The 24,372-nt window shown below is 26.9% G+C and overlaps 1 protein-coding gene across 1 annotated transcript in view; it reads left to right on the top strand.

Moving 5' to 3' along the window:
* LOC100203904 (acetyl-coenzyme A synthetase 2-like, mitochondrial) overlaps positions 1 to 24,372 on the top strand; it is a 63,243-nt gene that overhangs the window by 31,815 nt on the left and 7,056 nt on the right. The window contains exons 3-11 of the mRNA XM_065806285.1: positions 2,126 to 2,272; positions 11,867 to 11,919; positions 16,601 to 16,779; positions 18,070 to 18,222; positions 19,777 to 20,062; positions 21,133 to 21,225; positions 21,302 to 21,414; positions 21,802 to 21,928; positions 22,713 to 22,839. Of these exons, the coding sequence (XP_065662357.1) occupies positions 2,126 to 2,272; positions 11,867 to 11,919; positions 16,601 to 16,779; positions 18,070 to 18,222; positions 19,777 to 20,062; positions 21,133 to 21,225; positions 21,302 to 21,414; positions 21,802 to 21,928; positions 22,713 to 22,839 (1,278 nt within the window). The remainder of the gene's footprint in view (positions 1 to 2,125; positions 2,273 to 11,866; positions 11,920 to 16,600; positions 16,780 to 18,069; positions 18,223 to 19,776; positions 20,063 to 21,132; positions 21,226 to 21,301; positions 21,415 to 21,801; positions 21,929 to 22,712; positions 22,840 to 24,372) is intronic.

A 24,372-nucleotide genomic window follows, 5' to 3' on the forward strand; every position in this document is an offset into this window, starting at 1 on the left:
GTAAGCTCTTTAGAAAACTTGGATGATAACTTGGAATCTTGGGTAGATAAAAAGAAGTTTTTTAATTTAGCAAATGGTAACTTATACTCAGTCACAAAAGTTTGACTTAACGAAAAACTTTTTTTTGATTTTTATAAGTCTTTCATACACTGAACTATAGGTCAAACACTGAACTATAGGTCGTTGTTAAGAAAACTGAGTTGTAAAGGTATATTAAAAGACCCAGGATTGCTGAATAGTGTGGAATTAAGTGTTAAGTTTTATATGCTGCTCTAGGATAAAAGATTATTTGAATTTTTTTGGATTTTTTGTAATGAGCATCTAAAATGCTTAAATGGGTTTAGGCCCCCTCAAATTTACCTTTTACCCCATTTGTAACTCTTAACATTTTTTTCTGATTCTATAAACACTCTTTTCTATTTTTATAGAACAAATACTCTTGAATACAAAAAAAAGATTATAATCTAAAATGCTTAAATAGGGTAAGAACCCCTCAAATTTACCCTTTTGCCCCAAATACTACTCTTAGTACTTTGTTGGAAAAAACTCTACTGTTACAAGACGAATACTTTTGAATAGAAAGAGTTCCAATATAATCTTGAATATTTATGTTTAACTTTTATGCTTGTTTCAACACAATTGCAAAAATGCAACAATGTTGAAAATTGCAAAAAATGGTTAAGATTCTTTTTTAAATATTAATATTATTACAATATATAATATTTTTATACAAATAATGATTAATAATTTTTTAATAGTTTATTGTCTGGTCTTTCAATTAATGTTAAATCGAGAGTAATTTGCTTATGAAATTTACTTAATTTTATGAATAAATTTGTATATTCAACTTCATCTCTTATGATCAATAGTATCTCATAGTTCTATTGTTGGTCCTGTATTGTTTCTTATCTACTTTACTGAGCTTCCTGACAATCTTACATCTGTATATGCTGACTACTCAACTGTAACAGCTTGCTTTTACAGTTGTGCTATAGTGCTTGCTGAACAACAACTATCACAGTGTAGTCGACATTTCTATATTAATGAATGGCAAGCTGCTCACTGAGTCCTGCACATCTTCTTGGATTCTCATTCACTGCTGACCTCTCATATACACAATATGTACAAACATATATACAATCCATTGCAAAATTAGCATCTGCTAAGATTGCTTCACTTTATCATGCTTGCCATTATCTTTCTCCTGATTTCATTCTCTACATCTACAACTTTTTTTATTTGTCTTTGTCAACCCTCGGAATTAGGAAAAATAAGGTCAGCATTAATTTTCTGACCTCAACCTTTTAGTAGTCGGCATCAGGTCGACAAAAAAAATTTGGTACAAAGGTCTTACCATAAAACGTAAAAACAAGGTCTGCAATCTATTACCGACCTTAAAAATTTTAAGGTCAGCAGTTAGGTTGGCATTGCCGAATGCCGACCCTAATTCTGAGGGTTGGTCTTTGTATTGATTACTGTTGTCATGTTTGTTGTTATAAATACTATTCTCCTGTTTAGGGCGGTTTTACTTTTTATGTTCACCCCTTAAAGTATTTGCTTAGGATGTCTTTTACAAGACAGTATCAGAATGCAGTTAACATTTGCCCAAGATTACTCAACCAAAAGCCCAAGGCAAAAGAATTTTAAATCAGAGTTTATTTCTTCCAGTCTTTACCTAGAAAAGCAAATCTGAAAGCAAAATAGAAAGGCAGCAGAACATAGGACAGATTGTTATATACATTTATGTATATATAATAAGATTTTTAAATTTAAAAATCTTATTATATATACATATAATAAGTTAATGATAAAATAAAAAGTTCAAAATGTAAAAAATGTGATATAGGTACCAAACAAAATGATAGAAATACTTGTAATTTTTAAAGTAACTAGATTTAAAGTGTCATTTTTACATAGTTAACTTGTTTATTAATACTGGTTTTTTGATTCTTATGCGTACTTTTTTTTTAATTTTAATACAAATTTATTGGAGACAGAATTCAAATCGAGTTTTTATTCCTTTCATAGTGGTAGACCATTTGTGGCAGTTTTAATATAACAAGGTTTACATCATGACATATTTTCGAAGATCAACAATAAACTGTTTTCTTTTAAACTTTTTTAGTGAACTACTTGCAATGACATGTCAAATAGCTAATGCTTTAAAGCGAAAAGGTGTCAAAAAAGGTGATGTTGTGTGTTTGTATATGCCTGCCTCTCCACTGGCTGTTGCATCTATGCTTGCTTGTACAAGAATAGGAGCTGTTCATAGGTGAGGTTTTTTTATTTACAGTTATGCTATATATATATATATATATATATATATATATATATATATATATATATATATATATATATATATATATATAAATTTACAATTTTAAAATTTATTCTACACAATAGAGTGTTCAATGTTCTTAAAAGAACAGAGCAATTATAAATTAGTAGAAAATCACTTAACAAAAATTTTTTTTTCATTTTACACAGTGTAAAATGAAATCTGCTCTCGGAATTAGGGTTGGCATTTAACAATGCCGCCCTTGTTTCTATGTTATATAGTCAAAAAAATTTTCCAACCTGATGTTTGCAATTTTTTGCCGACTTCATTTTTACTAATTCCGAAGGCTGTATGTATGTATGTATGTATGTATGTATGTATGTATGTATGTATGTATGTATGTATGTATGTATGTATATATATATATTTATTTATATATATATATATATATATATATATATATATTTAGACATAAATATATTTATATATATATATATATATTTACTTATATATATATATTTATATATATTTATATATATATATATATATATATATATATATATATATATATATATATATATATTTATATATATTTATATATACATATATATATTTATATATGTACATATTTATTTATATATATATATTTATATATATATATATTTATATATATATATATATATAAATATATATATATATATATATATATATATATATATATATATATATATATATATATAAACAACTTTAAAAAGTATTCTACACAATAGAGTGCTCAATGTTCTTAAAAGAACAGAGCAATTATATATATATATATATATATATTAGTAGAAAATCACTTAACAAAATTTTTTTTCCATTTTACACTGTGTTTCATCAACAAAGGTTCATCAGAAATATTATTTATAAAATATATATATATAAATATATTTATATATATATGTATATATATATATATATATATATATATATATATATATATATATATATATATATATATATATATATATATATTTATATATATATATATATATATATTTATATATATATATATATATATTTATATATATATATATATATATTTATATATATATATTTATATATATCTTTATATATATATATATTTATATATATATATATATATATTTATATATATATATATATATATATATATATATATTTATATATATATATTTATATATATATATTTATATATATATATATTTATATATATATATTTATATATATATATATATATATATTTATATATATATATATATATATATATATATATATGTATATATATAAATATGTATATATATATATATTTATACATATATATATATTTTTATATATATATGTCAGGTCAGGTTATCCTGCTACTGGTAACATGTAACCCAGTACAATCTGCTTCATGTCCTGCTGCCTTCAAGGATACGCCTTTTTAGGCAAAGGCTAGGAGATACCAACTCCAACTTAAAACACCCCTTACTTTGGGGCTCTTGGTTGAGTAAAGGCTAGAGATGGTGTCTCGATAAATATAATCATCTTGGACAGATGTTAAATGCATCCGGCTACTGTCCTGTAGAAGGCCTTCCAGGCAAAGACTTACAGGGTAAACAGATTCTATCTGTTGACCAGCCATGCACTCCTTCTTCATCTATTAGGCTGACGCAGGTGTATTTTTAATACATTGTTTCCAGTTAAGGATGTTGAATGCTGGATCTTCTTGATTCATGGGTTTTGCTTGTGTCTCTGTTTTTATGACTAGGCAACTCATTCTATTATCTCCTAATGAGTGTATAGATCTATAACTCAGTTTTATGGTTCTGAGGCTGGCTGGTAGTCAGGTTTCCCGAACACTGTGGTAGCTCTCAGAGAGGCTGATTCTATCAACAGTTGAAAAATATCAAAGTATTAACAGTGCCATGTTGCATATGGATGGTGTCCCTGTTTGTCCTTTTGGTGTGCTTTGCCGAGGCCACAATTGGAGCCCTTTCTTATGGCTTAGGGTTATTAATGGTAATGTGACAAATGCTTGGGCTATTAAACAGTGTTCTGAGTACTATCTATGCTTTGAGTCAAGTTCTTCAACAAATTTAAAAATTTATAAAGTAGCAAAAACTATAAAACTCAAAAAACCATCATCATCACAAGTTCTCTATACCTATCATCCACTAATATTCGTGGTCTTTAAAATAACTTTTCTTCTGTTGAGTCTTATCTCTTGCAAAGTTCACCAGATCTACTTGCTCTTTGTGAGACAAATTTGAGTTCATCTGTCTCATCTTGCGATCTTAGTGTTGATGGTTATCTTTCTTTAATTCGTAAAGACTCCAATAGTCACATGCTTGGCCTGGGCATTTACATTCGTAAGAATTCATCCATTTATCGTAAAACTGGCTTTAAATCAACAGACTATTCTTTCATGTGCTTTTGTTTAGCACCATGTCACTCTATCGCCTTTCTCTTTGTTCTATATTGCTCTCCTTTATCTCAGAACTGCACTCTTTTTGATGTTATTTCTGATCATATTGACCAAGCCCTCTCTCTTTATCCATCAGCCTATGTTGTTGTTTTCGGTGACTTAAATGCTCATCACACTGAATAGTTTGGCTTTAGTGTCAGTGATTCTGCAGGCATTAAAGCCTACAACTTTTGGCTTTCTCAATCCCTAACTCAAATAGTCAACTTTCCAACTTGCTTTCCAGACAACCCAAATCATTTACCATCTCTACTCGACTTATGTCTTGTTTCTGATCATAGTCAGTGCTCAGTTTCTTAACATTTATCCTTAGGTGCTTCGGATCACAGTTTGATCTCTCTAAAACTAATATCTCATTCTTCTTTTTTATCTGAATCCCCCTATCATCATACCTCTAACAACTACCTTAAAGCTGAATGGGACCCTTTCCGTGATTTTCTTTGTGATTGCTCTTGGGTAAAAATCTTTTGTTTTCCTGTTGACAAATGTGCTTCTTTCATAACTTTGTGGATTCAGTTTGGCATGGAATCTTTTATTTCCTCTCAACGATTCCAGGTCAAGCCACACTCTCCTCCATGGTTTTCCTCACACTCTGCTGTTGGGATTGCCAATCGAAATCGTTACTTCCATATCTATCAGCAGAACAATTCTCCAAAAAAAAATCTGTTTATTACTGCTAGAAACCATTGTAAAAAGGTTTTGTCTAACGCCAAAGCTTGCTATTCTCAGGTCATGAAATCTCGTATCTCATCTCAAAAATTAGGCTCTTGTGACTTCTGGAGAATCTTTAGTAGTATTAATAATAAGGGTAATTCTGTAATACCACCTCTCTTGTATTATTCAGACTCTGTCACTTCAGCTAAAGACAAAGCTGAATTGTTTGCTAAGAACTTTTCATCAATATCATCTCATGATTCCACTAGTTGCATTCTACCTGATATTGAAAACAAACAGGTTGATCCATTGCTTAACGTTCGTATCACTCCAGCTTCCGTACTTACTTCTGCTACAGCATGGGGCTTTCAGTGGCTGATGAACTTCACTGCAAATAGAACTCAATTTTTTTTCAGCTTATCGTTATTGCAATAATTTAGATCTTTCTTTATTTATGTATGGTAATGTACTCGATGAGTCATCCACTCTTTATCTTCTAGGATTAATTCTTACTTCCAATCTTTATTGGAAACCATTTATCAAATCTGTTGCAAAATTAGCATCTGCTAAGGTTGCATCTTTTCATTGAGCTCGACACTTTCTGACTTCAGATTCTATTCTCTATCTCTTTAAATCTCAAATCCAGCCCTGTATGGAATACTGTTGCCATATCTGGGATGGATCTTCTAATGATGCCCTTTCTCTTTTAGATAAGGTGCAAAAACGCTTTGTAAACATAGTTGGACCTGCTCTTGCAGCCAACCTCCAACCATTATCACATCGTCGTAATGTTGCTTCTCTTTCTCTTTTCTACAAATAACTTTTTTTATAAGAAAACATAAATAAAAGTGTATGTAAATATGACTAACTTATAAAAAATTTAATTTGTTTAATGTTAAAACATAACAGCCTGCGCCAACACCTGTGTAATTCAGTTTTTTTAGGCCTTTGTGTAATTCAGCCTGCGCCAACACCTGTGTAATTCACTGAATTTAGGCCTGTGAAAAATGAAATTTTTTTTTAAGCACCAAAAGTTACTAAATTTTTTTTAAATTTAATATTTTTATTAAATTTAATGTTTTTTAGTTTGAATTGTATTTTAATTACATGAACTAAAATATTTATAAACATCTATCACATTTAAAATATCGCTTTGATATTAAGTTACACAATTTAAAAAAAATAAAATGATTATTCATTATTATGTTTTTATGAGTATCTTTAAAGTAAAAAAGTTTGTTATTGAAGATTTTTTTTGAAATGACCAATATAAGAATTTCATTATTAAAAATTACCATACTAAAAAATGCAACAAAAAACTATAGAGCTGTAGTAGTTTTAAAAAGCTTTTTTAGTTTTATACATTTTTAATTTTTTATATAAGATTAAATTTTTAGTTTTATGTTTTGAATTAAAAACTTTTTAATACACAATTTTTTCTATAGTTGCGTTTTTAACTTAGTATGTAAAATATGACTTAAAGCAAAATTAATACACATACTTAATAGCTTAAATAAAATCTTTTTTTTTTGTAAATGGTTATGAAAATTTTATTGTTTAAATTTGAATTATATAACATAAAAAAAAATTGAACTCATTCATTCCAAATTAAGGTTCCACTTAAGTAGCAAATTTTGACATTTTTAGATACATAAATATCTATAAAAAAAATTTCGGGGTAGGTTATATTCATAGCAGGAACATTTTTATATATCTTTTGATATTTAAATTGCTTCTCTGCTTTGTGTGATATAGTAAAGACAACAAAAACAAAAGACAATTGTTTGCAATTAAAATTTGAATGAATTAGATACTTTGATCTATTTTAATTGAGTACATTGCTTTTAAATACTGTTTTAAAAAGTTTAAACAATTATGTTGAAAAAGTTTAAATGATATATGTTGTCTTCTTTTATATTTATTTTCATTTTTAAATCATAAATGTAAACAAAAATGCCTAATAATATTAAGTTTTTAACAAAACTTTTTCGACAGTTGACAGGATCCACTTAAAACTTTTTAAATATCTGAAAAAAAATTGAATTTTTTTGTATATATATTCCTATTTTTGTTTATCTAATTCTATATTATAATTTTTATTATTAAATAACTTTGTATGTGTAAATTTTAAATAAACTTACAGTAATTTAAAACTGCATTAAATATGATATTTAAGGCTTTATAACATCTTTAGCGATAAGTAAAAAAACTTATTTAAATCAATAGCTTTTAAATTAAAAAGTTTTTAATAGCTTCTAAATGAGAAACTTGCTTAGCTTGCTATTATTAACTTATTTTAAAGTATATTTTTTATTAATATGCAAAGATTTTTGTAAAACAGTAAAAATGTAAATAAAGAGTTTTTAAATAATAAGAATAAATTGAAAAATAATTTATTAAATATATTGAAAAATCTAAACCAGAGAATAACTGATGTCAAATAAAAATATAGTTTTCTTCAACTTTAAATTAATGATGAATGAAATAAATCTTTCTTGTTAATGATAACACTTTTTTTCGAGTTAAATAAAATCAATCAACTTTATTCATTTTTTTGTCGTGTGTAGTAATTACATTTTCTACTTGTCTATGATGGTGTTATGCTATCAGGCTGACTAACACCCTAAAGATAGTTAGCTCTTTATTTTGTTATAAAAATTTTTTTTTATAAAAAATTTTCTAGAAAACGTTACTATGCTTGAATAAATAAATATCATAAAAACAGCCATTGCTGACTATTGCTTCTCTTATTTATTTTTATTATTCAAACATTTCAGTGTAACTAACAATATTATTACTGAAATGTAATCAATTTTATTGTTTTCATCTAAATATAGAAAAAGCCTGTGAAAATGCTGATTGCTCGCGTAAGCACTATCAGCATGGGTAGCTTGCATTGCCGGCCAGATAAGTGTTTCATTGCTCGTTTTAGGTGATTATGGCTGAGGTGTGTTTGACTGCTTGTGCACTCGTATACTCCTGGTAAGATGTATATATATATATATATATATATATATATATATATATATATACACATGCGGTAGTGGTGTAGTGGTAAAGCGCTCGCTTCATAAGCAAGAGGTTCCGAGTTTGATCACACCTGTCCCTGGCAGTACTGCGCTCAACTTGTTTCTCCGTATAGCGGCATTGTTTGTCAAAGGTTCGTGTTTCGGAGTTATAGAGTTGAGAGAGGGTTTTAACCACTATTAAGTAGCCTCCTCATCTGTAGTGGCCTTCTTGACCTTGAGGAGGTGAATAACAAAAAAAGATATATATGTATGTATGTTTATGTATATATATCTTTTGATGAAGATTTTGGTACTTTAACTTTTAAATTACCTTTAAAGGAATCCCCAAGCGCTAAGACAAGTTGTTTTCATATTTAAGAGAATATTTTTTTTAAATGTTGAATTTTTTTGAATAAAATAAAATAATAAACCAAGGAAAACAAATTTAATAGCTTTAGTCATTGCATCTTCCATTTTAGTCAGAAGTTTAATTCTTTAAAATATTTCATACAGTTTTAATATATGATGTCATAGTAAAATTTTGATGAGAAATCTAGAAGTTCTTTATTTATTTATTTTCTTTATAAATAACTAAAGAATTTGTTTAGCTATCTTATCAAGAGTTGAATTAAGCGATTGCGATTTGCGATATCTGGAAAAATATCTGGTCTTCAAAATTTTAGTTTATGCAAAACCTTATTATTTCTAATTCCTAAAGTTTTTAATATTATTTGAATACCTGCCCAATTTTCTCTAGATATTTTTCTACTTCAATTAAAATTTGGGATAACTTAAGTTGTTTGAACAGAGAATGAATTTTAAAAGTTATAATTTGGTTATAAAAGTAATAACACTTTTATAGTTTTATTATTTTTATGATTCAGTTAGTGATTAGAGTGTTGTTACTTTTGCAGTTGTAAATTTATTGTTTTGTTTTTTATAAGTTTTTCATTAACAAATTTAAGTTAATTTGCCCCTTAAGAATTACTCTTAAGAATTAATTGCGATTGAATAAATTATAAAGTTTGTAGATTGCATCAAAAAAAGCAGAGAAGACTTTAAATTTTGAATCTGTTCAAACATTTTTTTAAAACATTCTCTTTAATATTAATGCAACTTATTTTGGCTCTAAGGGATCCCTTTAAATGTAACCTAAGTATCAAAACCATTACATCAATTGTAAAAGTACATTGAATTTTATTGTTTTACAAACAGCAAAAACATCAACTTTAATGTCAAATCTTTTATATTTTTTGGTAGAATTTTTTTTCATATTTATGTATTTTTATTTTATTTTATTTTTATCTTTATTATTTATAACCTTATAAACCTTTCTTAAAAAACCCTTATTAACTTTTATAAGTTTATTAATTTAAAAGTGTTTAGCAAGCAGTTATGTAACTTGAAAACATTAAAGGCATAAATGTATTAAAAAACGCTGCATATGGCAAGCCCTCCAGCATATAAATTATTCAAAAATATCCATTGTGTTAATAAAAAAATAAGAGGTGAATCACAGGTGTTCAAAAACTTAGGTGTACACTGATAACTAAATGCAGAATTATGCTTAGGCGCAAATATTTATCCACTCAAACCTGCATTGATGCCAGAGAAAAAGAAAGTATTTTTCTAACACTTTTTCCTAATGGTATTGTTTAAACTAACAGATTGTTTAAACTAACAGATATGTTTTTCCTGATAAAAAAATGTATGAAAGTCATATTTTTAAGTTATAATTTTTTTACCTTTTAAGTCTTTTTAAACACAGGAAGTATCATTTTACAAGTATAGCAATTGACATCTGTTAAATGTTTGTGAACACGTCATTAGAATAAAGTTCTTAATATTTTTTTAGTTGATATAATTTATTTATATTAAATAAAAGTTATTATAATAATGAGTTTAATAACTATTTTTGTAGGTTAATTATGTAATTTTGGAAAGGGTATTAATTAAAAAAAGGCGTAGAGAAAAAGTTGAGCGTGGGAAACAAATTCGGAACTTCTTGCTTACAAGGTGAGCGAGAAGTTTCACTACCCCCCACTACTGTATGTAAACTTAAAGTGAAGCAAACCTGTTATCTAAAGTATATTAGTAGAAATACCTTCAACCTAAAAGAAGTAGTTATGTTTTGAGCAAATGAAATCAATGATTTATTATAATTTTTTACAGCATAATAAAAACTTTATATAGTCTACTCTAGCATTTTCAACATTTCATTCCTAAAAACTCTGGTCAAAAAAGAGTTATTTAAAAAAAAAATCAGGAGTATTTTTCCCTATTTTTTAATCCCATTTAATGTCTATTTATCCCATTTAATGGGACTTTGCATCTCAGAGGTTCTATTTTTTAATCCCATTTAATGGGACTTTGCATCCCTGAGATCTAGTAACCAAAATCCAGAACGTAGGAATTTGTATTAAAAATCTGCACCTAAATCTAGCTAATTTTGTTTTTAAAAATGATAAATTGTAGTACAAAGATATTGAATCAATCTTCAGGCTACTTATTATATTATTAGGAGCACCACAAAATCTATCCAAGGTTAATTGAAAGAGAAAAATGTGTTGTTGGAAATAATTCTTGCTCATAAAAACAGTAGACAAGATTAATCAAACTCTTGGATCAAGAAAATCTAGTTAAAGAACTCAGAGACCTTCCAAAGAGTGGGAAGGGCTTGCAGATAGGAGTAAGAAAGTTATGGAACTAGCTCAACACCCTGTAGAATTAATCAACACCCTGTAGAAATAATGTAGCACTAAAAAATCAGTTCAAAAATTTCAAGTGTAAATGTGATGAGAAATTAGTTTGACCACCTACTCATTTGGTCAAACCATATTGTATCTTGTGTTATCAAAGCCTTATGTGAAGTAAAAACAGTTTCTCTAACTTCCATTTTTCTTATTTTCCTAATGTTATTTTAAAAGAGTTTTATTCCCTTTAATTGAAATTTGGTTTCTTAAATTTTTTTTATTAAAAAAGTTGTTTTTTAGTTTTAAAATTCAGCAAAAGATTTAACTTATTAAAAATTTAATCAAATTTTTTAAAATTAAAATTCTTACTCCTAAAATATCTTAAAACATGTAAAAAAATTTAAAAATTTACAAGATTTTTTAAAGATTTACAGTCAAAATCTGTTTCTTAAATAATAAAAAATTGCTTAATTTTTCACAAAACGTTTTGTGGTTATTGACTTGGTTTATTTATGAAAATTATGAAAATTTCATAATAAAAAATTTTTACAAAGAAATAACTTTTTCTAGTCATATTTTTATGTTAATTGCATGGTAACCTTGTGTTTCAAAATTTAAAATTTGTAGGCATCAAAGTAACAACTTTTTACTATCATGTTTTGCTAAAATTGTAATAATTTAAGCAAAACCTGTATAGTAAAAAGTTGAAAATAAAATTTCTTATTAAAATATTATTTTTTATATTTAGTGTAGTGTTTGCTGGGTTCAGTGCAGAAGCTCTTGCTGCAAGAATAAATGATGGTATAATAATTATTATGAAATTATCTATTAAATCATAGGTTTAAATTTGGAATTCATTTTACCTATTTTATATATATATATATATATATATATATATATATATATATATATATTATATATATATATATATATATATATATATATATATTAGTATTAGGGTTATGACTTTTTGAATTTTTTTTTTTTTTTTTAATTTCCTGTCATAAATCGATGAACTTTTGTTAGAAAACATTGAAAACATATTCAATTTCTCTAGGTTGTAAAAAAAAAGGTCACCCCGCAATTAAAATTACGAATCATCATCTATTTAATCTCGTTACTGCTACTACTAATATGTGTGGCTTTGCTGAAAATCATTTAAAACTTGTATAGATTAGAAGGATGTCTGGACCAATAATCTGGTAAAATTTGAAGACTCTCATAAAAGAATGGTCCCTTTGGAAGAATATTAACTGAAAGAAAAGTGCACAATGCCTCTCCAAAAGCAAATTATGGGACACCACCATTTCCTTGGACCAAAAATCAAAGGAAGAAAGGAGCGAATAGCAGAAATTTCCAAAGAAGTCGCCAAATTGTGGAAGAATAAACTGAATTTCCCTCATGTATCTGATCAAGTTATACGAGCAAAGCTTGATAAAATACTGAAATATTATGATGAATGTGTCAAGTGGGAAAGCTACAAACCCCTTGATGAAATTTTTGATATTACTAAAGTGGATGGAACTTGGTTTTCTTCTGAAGACAAGCAATTGTACCATCTCCAAGTGGAAAGAAAAGGAACAGTGGGATACTCTGCCAAGCGGCCAGTAAAGAAATGATCCATCCCTCTAAAATACAAGAACTTTCTAATAGGTCATCCAACTCATCATCTTACTATCCTGGTTTTAGTGATTCTGACTATGAGGCTGATGACAGTGAATATGAAAACAACGACAATGAAGAAGGAAGAAGAAGAATACTTCTACACCAAGCAGAAAACATCATAAAAGCAAAATTGCATTTAACTTGGGGACCTACACAAGAGTATCAACAAACAAAGCTGCTAAAGTATGCAAGAAATTGGCTTGTGAAGACATTGACATCCCAACTCCATGTCAATCAGCTATTTGCAAGTCAACAATCAAAGAGGCAATCAAGCTGAAAAAAGAAATGGTTGAAAAGTTGCATATAAAAAATTGGTCCTTACACTTTGATGGTAAGCACATCAATCGAATCGATTATCAAGTGGTCGTCCTTAAAAATGAAAGAAGAGAAATCAAATTGAATGTCCTGGGCTTGGTAGATGGCAGGGGAAAAACTATTACCAAGGAATTTCCAAAGTCCTTGATGAATTTCACCTATGGAATTCAATACAGATGATTTTTGCAGATACCACCAGCGTTAACACTGGAAAATAGAATGGTTTTGTTGTAATATTGCAATGAATGTTCACAGAGAAACGCATCAACAAACCTCAAATTATAAGTTTTCAACACCATGTACAAGATAGAATCCTCTGTTAGGTGATGGATGAAGAACTTGGAAGTAAAACACAATCACCAAACATCGAATATCCATTTGCATCTCAACTGTTGAAGGAGTACAAACAACTGAAAACAGTTTGATAACGGAATAGAAGTAATTCTCAAAACATCAGGCTGGAGAGATAATATGAAATTTCTATTTCATTTCACTCGAGTGTTCCGATTTTTTGATGGAAAGAGACATTTTCCATTGATCAAGTTTCAGAAATTACCCAACATCAGCAATGTGAGGTGGAATTCCAGAGCTATACTAGCGATCCTGGCCTTCATTTTAATTCCTTCAACAAGGACAGCTGCAGAGAATATATCGATTTAAATCTGGCTGGGCAGACCATTGGTTTACAGACCAACTGTACAACAAAAACGACTTTAACAACTCGGTTGAAGTACTGAGTCCATACAAAATGGCTTTAAGCTCTTTGAAAAATCACTGGGAGCGAGAGCCATCTATACTACAAATCCCCAGAAGTAATCAATATGCAGAGTGCGCAATCAAAGTAATAAAGGAAATGTATTCGTCATGCAAAAAATAAAGACAAATTGCACCTTCTGTACCTTCTATGCAACAAGCAAGAGCAAGGTCAATGGTCTGAGTCATTGTGGAATTGAAAATTTATTGTATTACATGACTATGACATTCTAAATACATTTGAATGCGTATTAATACTTATGTCAAAATCTATTTTTAAATGGCAGGGTGAACTTTTTTCAAAAGATGCAAATAAAAATTCATTTTGTGCTTTTTAGGTAAAAGTTCATCAAACTACAGTACAGGAGCATGGGTCAAAAAAAGTCATAACCCATATAAAGTCATAACCCATATATATATATATATATATATATATATATATATATATATATATATATATATATATATATATATATATATATATATATATATATATATATATATATATATATAAATATACACACACACACACAAACAAAGGCAAATGAACTCAAATTTACCAGATCACACACATTTTTACAGGAAAAACAACAAATTTATTGCAATAAAAATAGAAAAGTCCTTTCATAGGACTCTCACAACTACTATATTTTAACTATGATTTGTATAAAACAGATTTAATACTTTTTTTTTTTTTTTCCAGGTAATACTTTTCGAGGATAAAAATACTTATTGTTATATGCCAAAATTTAAGAAAAAAAAAGAAATTATTAAGAAAATCTTTTTTTGGTAATACTCATGGCTTTAAAGACAATCTTTTCTTGGTAATACTCATATTTTAAAAATTGACATGCGTCAATTTTTAAAATATACCTGACCTGACGGACAAATAACCAAAGGTAATATTTGTCTGACCAGGTTGTTATGTGTGGAAATCAGGTAAAAAGACATTAAACCATTTTTCATAAAAAATTTTAATGAAGGAGTATAAAAATTAGTGATTGCGTCATCATCATTGGGATGGCATCAAATAATATACTTTTTAAATTGCTAAAATGGCTTTTGATGCCATTTGTAAAATGACATTTGGCGCCAAAGCATCGCAAGTTGCAGTTTAGGATTGCCTAATTCACACCTTGATATATTTATATACTGTGTGAGAATTTTCCATATAACTATAGATTAAATTAGCTTCTTTTAACTTCCATACCTGCTTTGAGAGCTCAATATCAATTTTTTTATTTAGAGATATTAAAAGGTTAAGTGTGATTAACATATCTTAATTTAAAAGGAGTCTTATATGGAGAGGAGTCAGGGTTAGCAGAGGTTACAGTCGCTTGATATATGATGTTGCTTGTTAAACGTTTATTGAACAATGGACAGTGGATAATGGATTTTTTAAAAACAGTTGCAGTTTTTTTGATAAGGGTTTGTATAGTTGCCTAAAATGTATTTTTTTGTGCTAATTTATAATAGATTTTATACTTGGCATACAGCTGTAAATTTTACTGTGTTTCTGTTAAAAATTTATGCAACTTGTTATTGTTAGGAAAATGTTTGTCAGTTAGACTCAAAAAAAATTTTCCCACAATGGTAACACCATTTTTTGACTAAATTAAGAGTTAAACCAGATGATGTTGCATGCTTGGTTTCTTTTTTGAGTTGATATTGCTTTAGGATGATAACATAGACTGCATTTTTAATCAGACTTTAATAAGACTTCATTATACACAGGGACAGTGTTTACACAAGAACAACAGTGTTTACACAAGAAAAACAGTGTTTTGAAATATTTTTTAATTAGAACATTTTGCCGACAATCTAAACTCAACTGAGTGCAGTATTTGTTTTAGTATACTTGAAGAATAATTTGAATCAGCATGAATGTAATTTAATGTATTATCAGGTTTAAAATCCTAAAAGACCTAAAAGTGCTTTTTTAATATTAATTAGATAAATAGAAAAAAAAAACTTCTTCTATGGGAGCATTGGACAATGCAAAGGTTTGCGAGCTTGTAGTTTTTGTTTTGTTTTTTTTAATTTCGCAATTTTATAACAAGTTTGAGTTTGGTTTATACTGTGACTTAGCAGTTTTTAGTAACAAAAAATAAATAAGCATATTGTCAAAATAACTAAATGTAATCACTTATGCATATCTATACATTGCAACATGAAATTTATTAACTACCTCAATGTTACTTTAAATTTCAATGACTGATTATACATTTAATTACATCCATGCTGATTCAAATCATCCTCCAAGTATACTAAAACAAATATAGCGCTTGGTATAACATTTTTTCAAGAGTTCAATTCTATTGTTGATCCATGTGTATATCTGTATTTTTGTTTCACTGACATACACTTTAAAACAGTTGCACCCTAGTATTGCAGATTAGCTGTTTTTAGGTAGTTTAAATTTATTTTTTGTAATTCAAGATTTTAAATTTGGGTTTGATCTAATTTTTTGGAATATTGTTTTAAGTTTTGGTGAAAGACCTGTTACCTATGGAAAAGAAACTACAGAAAAATTACCGCTATATGAATTTTATTTTTATTCTGTCTTTAGTTGAGGTTACTAATATTACTTTATGCTTAAATATTACAAAGAAGAAAAAATTAAATTAAACTATTATAAATAAAAAACTACTACTAATTTTAATTAATACTAGTAAATGATGTTAAAACATGTTAAATTTTTTTTTTATGGAAAATATTTTCAAAATAAAATTGATGTTTATGTTTATAGCATCCGTAAAAACTGTTATCACTGCAGATGAGGGTTTACGAGGTGGAAAGAGAATACCCTTAAAACAAACTGTAGATACTGCTTTAAAATTATGTTCAAGTGTTACTAATGTTTTTGTTGCCAAAAGATCTGGCATTGAGCTACCTATGAAAAAAGGACGAGATATATTTTTAAATGAGGTGGGTTATTTTTAAATGAGGTGCATTATTTTTAAATGAGGTGCATTATTTTTAAATGAGATACAATATTTTTAAATGAGATACGTTATTTTTGAATGAGGTGCATTATTTAAATTTAGTTTTAGTTACTTTAAAGTTCAACTTCACTGTTCAGAATTTCTACCCAGGAGACACCCACCCACCAAGAGTTTGAAAACTCTAGAAAGCGTAGATTTTTTTAGTTATTTTGAAAAACCCTGCTAGACTTCAAAAATGATTTTTCAATTTATTTGGTTAACATTATTTTAAAGAATCACAAAAAAAAACTACAACAAAGAAAAAGTTAGATTTAAAAAAAAGAACTTAAGAAAAAAAACAGTGGAAAAATTTATATTTTGTTCATAATATTTATAGGTTTTTCTGAATTAAATATATTTTAATTGAACATTAATATTTTGTTCTTCTATTAATCTAAAAATAAGGTTATGTAAAAAATAAAGTTTTGGTTGTATTTTTTGGGGTATTATCGCTGTTTTTTTTATCAGTTTTCATGTTATTGTTGTTGGTATTTTAATATTTTTTTCTGTTTATTTAATTTAATTTTTGACTATTTTCAAAAGTAAAATTAAATAAACAGAAGGAAAAAAAAGGAAACTTGATAATAAAAATAAAACTTCAGTAAAAGATTTTGTTGGATTCAACAGTTAACTATTGTAATACAGAGTATATCATTGATTGTGTGAAATTTCTTTAATGGCATACCTTGTAATAAATATTTTGTATATTTTAATGGCATATCTTGTAATAAATATATAGTAATACAGAGTATATCATTGATTGTGTGAAATTTTTTTAATGGCATACCTTGTAATAAATATTTGTCAACCAAAAAAACAATTAAACAAGCGAAAAGTTGACCATATGAAAAACTTTTTTAGATAAACATAAGTTGTTACGAAGATCAAATCTTTTTGAGATAAACATTTCTTTCAAAATATTGTTTTGTTTTTTTTATATTGCCACAAAATAAATCTAAGGAGAGAATTAGCAACTCCTGTCAAATTTAAAATATCAACTTTTATATTTTAAAAACTAATTGAAACTCATGCTGACAGCGAAGTGTTCTGTACTGTCACCATGAGTTTCAATTAGTTTTTAAAATATTCAAACAACTTTGAGGGGGTGATCCATTCTTTATATTGAGAGTAATAATGATTTTTACACATAAGATTGTTAAACATGAGGATGATTAAACATAATCTGCTAAAGTTATAAAAATTTTACAAATTTTGTATTTAATTTTAATTCTAGGCCATGGCTGTTGAAAAGACATTTTGTGATCCTGAGGTGATGGATAGTGAAGACACGATGTTTATTTTGTACACATCTGGTAGCACTGGAAAACCAAAAGGTGTTGTTCATACACATGCTGGCTACTTATTGTATGCTATGCTAACACATCAGGTTCTTAATTTTTTTGTTTTTGTTTTCATAAAATCTTTTGTTTTCTCCCTAAAATATTTTGTTTATTGTATTTCTTATAAAATTTTAGTAATAGCAAATATACACAAAAACCTTTTTTTTTTAATACAAAATAATTTTTTTTTTAGTTATTACAATATAATTCCTTATATGGCACAAATAGATCTTTATATTAAGAATTTGATATTATATTAGAAAATGTTTAGAAAATATAATGTTTGATTTATAAAACTTCAAAATATTTTTTTTGCCATCAAAATCAGATTTAATAGTTTTGTTTATTTAAAACAAAAACAAATATTTAAATTTTTTTTTGTTTTTTTTTGTTTTAAATAAACAATTAGTAAGGAAGTTATACAATCAAGTGCAGAAAAACAGTTTATTTTTAGCCAATATTTAAGGTAACTGTGGTATAAATAGTACATACTAGTGATAAGGTAACTGTGATATAAATAGTACATACTAGTGATAAGGTAACTGTGGTATAAATAGTACATACTAGTGATAAGGTAACTGTAATATAAATAGTACATACTAGTAATAAGGTAACTGTGGTATAAGTACTATTGCAGATATATTGCAGATTGTAGTCAATAGACTGAAAAAAAGTTCAATGCTGATTGTTTAATAAATTGGTCATGACAATATTTGCGAAAGCATATAAAAATATAAAAGCACACAATATTAAATAAATTTTCTCAAAAGTTAAAGGCTATATTAATTTACATTAATGTAAAAAACTATATTAGCTTAAAGCACTGTTAATGGGTTGAGAATTTAAGGAATGAAACCTAATAAAGATTAGATCACAGTTAGTGAAAGATAATCTTAAAAAAGATAAAATAAAATATTTATTTGACATTCAGCAGTATCAACAATATTGTGATAATTATTAACAGTAAGTAAATGGGTTTAGTTTAGTTTTTAAAATTCAACATGCACTGAGAGGTCTGAGACTGAGCTGTCTCATTAAATTCAACATGCACTGAGAGGCCTGGGTCTCATTAAAGAGATCACATTCAAAATTGGCTGCCTCAAATGAGATATTTTTTTTAATTATATAACTGTAGGATGAAATATAGGGTAGTGAGTACTAGTTAAATAAAAGGGTTGTTAACCTCCTCAAAGCACATTGATGATACAATTATACCCAAGAAGAAAACTGTTTCTGCTATGTAGGTAATAAGTGAATCACTTGTGTTTGTTTTTCTTTTTATTGTATTTTATTTTAACCCTTAACATATTTGTGTCAACATTTATAAATATTTTATAAATTTTAAATTATATTACATTTATAAGTTCATATAATTAGTATTATAAATAATCTTTATACAAATTATTATATATTTAAGTAACAAAATGTTATAAAAGTTATTATGAAAAATTATGTTTTAAATAGTTATAAATGCCCTGCTTTTACAAATATAAATTGTTGTATTTATGAATAAAAAGTTAAATGTTTTACTTTTTGTTAAACATATTTTGTTAAATAAATGTTTCTCCTCATTAGAAGTTCCTTTTTTTTTTTTTTTTAAGCTTGTATTTGATTATAAGCCTGGAGATATACATGCTTGTGTAGCTGATATTGGATGGATCACTGGACACTCTTATGTTGTTTATGGACCTTTAGCAAATGGAGCTACAACTGTTCTTTTTGAAAGTGTGCCAAGTTATCCGGATCCAGGGCGATATTGGGAAATGGTTGAGCGGTTAGGTATTAATCAGTTTTATGGAGCACCTACAGCTATTCGTTACTTGCTTAAATTTGGGGATGAGTATGTTAAAAAATACAATCGTTCTTCTTTAAAGATTTTAGGCTCAGGTTAGATTTTTTTTTAAATTGACATTCTGCTTGAGATTGAGTTTTTTTGGTTTTTTGGATTTTTAGATATCTAGTAGTTTTTTTCGGTTTTTTAGACTTTTAGGGGGAATGGTTTTAACATTAGTTTTAAAATTTACTTTTTTATTACTTCTTTAAAGGTTTTAGGCTCACGTTAGATTTTGATAACAGGTTTGAAATAATTTTTTTTAGAATAGAGTTATTTTATAAAAGCGGTTTTTCATTTCTAAAATACTTTAAAATTCAAAACTTTAAAATTCATTATATTTTTTTTATGAAGATTTATTTGCTTCTTTTACGACAAGTTTTTTTTTTAAGTTTCTTGATAGTTAAGTTAACATATTAAGTTAACAATTTTTTTGGCGCGTTTTCAAAACGCATACAAATTTTTAAAACATATTAACAGCTGCGGTCAAGTTAAAATAGATTAAAATCAAAAGTTATTGTTTTAAAACATTAACTGATAATGCAATTGCCTAAATGCAAATATAAAACCTGCCTAAAATTGTAGTGATTTAAAGGTATTTATTGCAGTTTCAGAAATTTTTGTAAAAGTTTTTTTTAGCCATCAGTTAGAGACTTTATTTTAGAAGAAAATTCCAAGTTTTATTTAAATTTAAAACATAGAATAAGTGCTTTAAACATTTATTTTACAGAGAAATGCCTGTCTACAGATTTTGTGCATTCTGCAATAAACTGAAAAAATATTTTTAGATTAAAGAATTATATATCATATTGTCAGGTTACGAATCATATTTTCCATGATAATTATATAAATTATTGGAAATAGTAGATAAAAATTAACTGCAAATAGATGAAAATACAAGATTGGTTCATGTAATAACTCACTGTAAACACTTTATATATCTTTCATTACTTTTTACTAAATGTTATTAAGTTATTGATTAAATTCAATACGCATCTTTGATATATCTAACAACTTATTAACTAGAATTAAAATTATTTGAAAATAAAACTCCCTTACTTGATTAATTATTTAAATCTCTTATTTTAAACTTTTAATAGTTTGATTAAAAATTTCTTTAATTCAGTTGGAGAACCAATAAACGAAGAAGCTTGGCATTGGTATCAAGATGTAGTTGGAGATGGAAAATGCCCTGTTGTAGATACTTGGTGGCAGACAGGTAACTTGCTTGTTATTAGTTTTATTTGTGTGTTTAAAATTAAAATTGTAATATTGGAATAATTTTATTTTTAAAGAAACTGGCGGAATACTTTTGACACCACTACCTGCTCCTGAAAATTCACCAGTGAAACCAGCATGCCCTGTTCGTCCATTTTTTGGAGTAGAGCCTGTTCTTCTTGATAATAAGGTTTTTTTTGAATCTATTAATTCAATTTTTACTTTAAATAAGATAAAATAAAATTAAGTTTATAAAAACTTTTTTTAGTTTATGTTTAACATAAATTAAGCCAGGGATGCAAAGCTGGAGTCCAGGAGTCCCTGTTTTTTAGCGGAGTCCAGAGTTCTGTTTGTCGTAAAAATAAACTAATAAAATTAAGAAATTTAAAAATTTGGCAAATAAAATGTGATAAGAATGCTAAGAAGTGGAGATTAGTTATGTTTGCATTTGCAGATTGGTAAGGGTAACTATAAGAGCTATCTTTTCTAAACTGTTGTCTAAAAGTTTCATTATAAAGTTTTTTTATGTTTTTTTTTTAGCATTGTATATTGTTTTATTTTTATGTAATTATAATAGGGCAATGTGTTGCAAGGAAATAATGTTCGAGGTATGCTATGTATAAAAAAATCAATACCAGGCATGTCTCGAACTCTGTATGCAAACAAAGAGAGATTTCTTGAAGCATACTACAAACCATTTCCAGGTAAGTCATTCTACCCTTTTTATATAAAATTTGTAAGATAACCTTTCATTTTTTTATTGTCTTTTTCTTCCTCTTCTTTTTTATTCAATCATTTTTATTTTATGGTCAATAGTTTCTACATTTTAGATATTTATTTACTTAATACTAATTTATAAAATGGTTTGACAAGTACAATGATGTGACATGTATACTGATGTGATATGTATAGCATGATGTGTCATTTATACTGATGTGATATGTATAGCATTTTTGGGAATAAATCTATTAATTTGTTGCTTAAATAAAATTTTGATAAAATTCAGCACTAAATTTTACATGTTTGAGGTAGGTCTTTAGTCATTGAAAGCAATAAACAGACAGGTTAACACTACGAAAAGCATACAACTGTTTAACATTGTTTTAACTATTTTCTCATGCCATATTTAAATAAGTAAATTTTTGAAACATTTTTGTCATGTCATTATGGAAATCTGTCTAATCAATAAGAAGTGGAATAAAAAAATTTTAAAGAATAAGTTTTTTGTTTTTTTTTAATCAAGTTTTGTTGATAAAAGAATCATTGTTATTTTATTTATTGGTTTATTTCTTGTTTCATCGTATTACCTCTTGTTTTATGGTATTATCCATTATTTAATTGTAATAACCTTTGTTTTATTCTTGTTTATAATTGTATTTCATTTCAAGTTATTTTTTTGAAAAACTCAAAGTATTGGTTATTAATAAAATATGAAACATTTTATATTTCCAAGTTTTTAGTCATTCAAAATAAATTTTCTTAAAATAGGCTATTATTTTACTGGTGATGAAGCGTTAAGAGATTGTGATGGTTCTTATCATATAACTGGTAGAGTTGATGATGTCATTAATGTAAAGGGTATAAGATTAGGAACTGCTGAAGTTGAAGACATTCTTGTAAGAAATTTAAATACTGCCTTTTAAAAAATCCATTTTTTCTTTTAGTTAAGAAAATAAAGCATTTTTATTGTATATTGAATTATATTTTTATTGTATATTAAAACATATTTTTATTCACATATATTGAAATATATTTTTATTGAAGTATATTGAAATATATTTTTATTGAAGTATATTGAAATATATTTTTATTGAAGTATATTGAAATATATTTTGTAATAAGTTTTAATAAACATGATTTTATTTCTTTTATATAATTTTAATGCAAATAAAATTATTTTGAAAATTTGTTCTTTTGTGAAAAATCAACGTTTCTCATGGTTATCTTTTAGAAAAGTTTTATTTTCTTTGCTGTACAGGTAAAGCAATCTCAGTATGCTAAATGCTTTTTAAAATCCTGCTTAACTCAAAATATTTCGGCAGATATTTAGTTTTTACTTTTAAGCGCTGTCCAAATATTCCTGGGTGGAGGTTGAATTATTTTTGGGTACAGTTTTTATAAAACTTCACATAAATATTTAGGACATAATTTTTTCATTAGGGATCTCAGAATGTCAGGTTGACTGATATTTATTATTGTTGCTGATTTTTATAGAAAATCCTGAATATTAAATGCTGATTTTCTTTGCTCGATATAGTGTTAAATAATTGGGGAATTAATGGTACTCCAAACAGGTTAGTGTATTCTAGGAGAGGAAAAAGATCTCAAAAGATAATAAGATAGAATAAGGAAAGCATAACTATACATCCATATTTATCCCTCGGAGGAGATATTGTAATGTGCCACATCATATTTAATGGAAAAAAGATTCGTGCCCACATGGCTTTAAAAGAAGCAAAACCAATTCCAAATCTCCTAATCTGCACAAATGTTATTGGTAGACAAGACCACTTTTAAGTGCATATAAAATTTTTGTCTGCTATTAGAAAAATATATAAAACAGCTTGTTCTATGTGATGGTCGTTCTTCAAGACAACAGAGATGTATTGGTATTTCTAAGAAGTAAAAGTATTAGAGTTTCATCATCTTACCTGACACTTAGCCTTTCCCAGCTCCTTAATCAAATAAATCAAAAATTGCATTGTTTATGACAATCAGCGGAGAAGTTTTCATGTTTAAACTTGTAGAATTGATTTTTTTTTTTTTTTTGATGCTCACTCTGATGGCAGAGTGAGCATCAAAAAAAAAAAGATTATAAATGTAGGTAAAAAATGTTCAAGTGGTGAACTCAGTGTTTAGTTGATGCAGGAAGATAAGTTCTTACTTTCCAAATTGTGTTTTAATAAACTATAATTTTTCAATAATAGAAAAATCATAGTTATCAAAGCAGTTCACATTAAAGTTAACATTCCTATGTCATAGTTCACAATGTTCACTGTGGCACAGCAAGCTAATGAAAAATAAATATTTTGATAGATAGCTTATCAAATAATAGCTGATAAATCAGTAAATATCACTTGAAGAAATACCTTTGCTGTCTGTAATGAAAGTAACACCTAAATTAAAAAAGAAAATTGTTTAAGTTACC

The sequence above is a fragment of the Hydra vulgaris genome, chromosome 09 (genome assembly GCF_038396675.1).
Source record: "Hydra vulgaris chromosome 09, alternate assembly HydraT2T_AEP".
Taxonomy (NCBI): Eukaryota; Metazoa; Cnidaria; class Hydrozoa; order Anthoathecata; family Hydridae; genus Hydra; species Hydra vulgaris.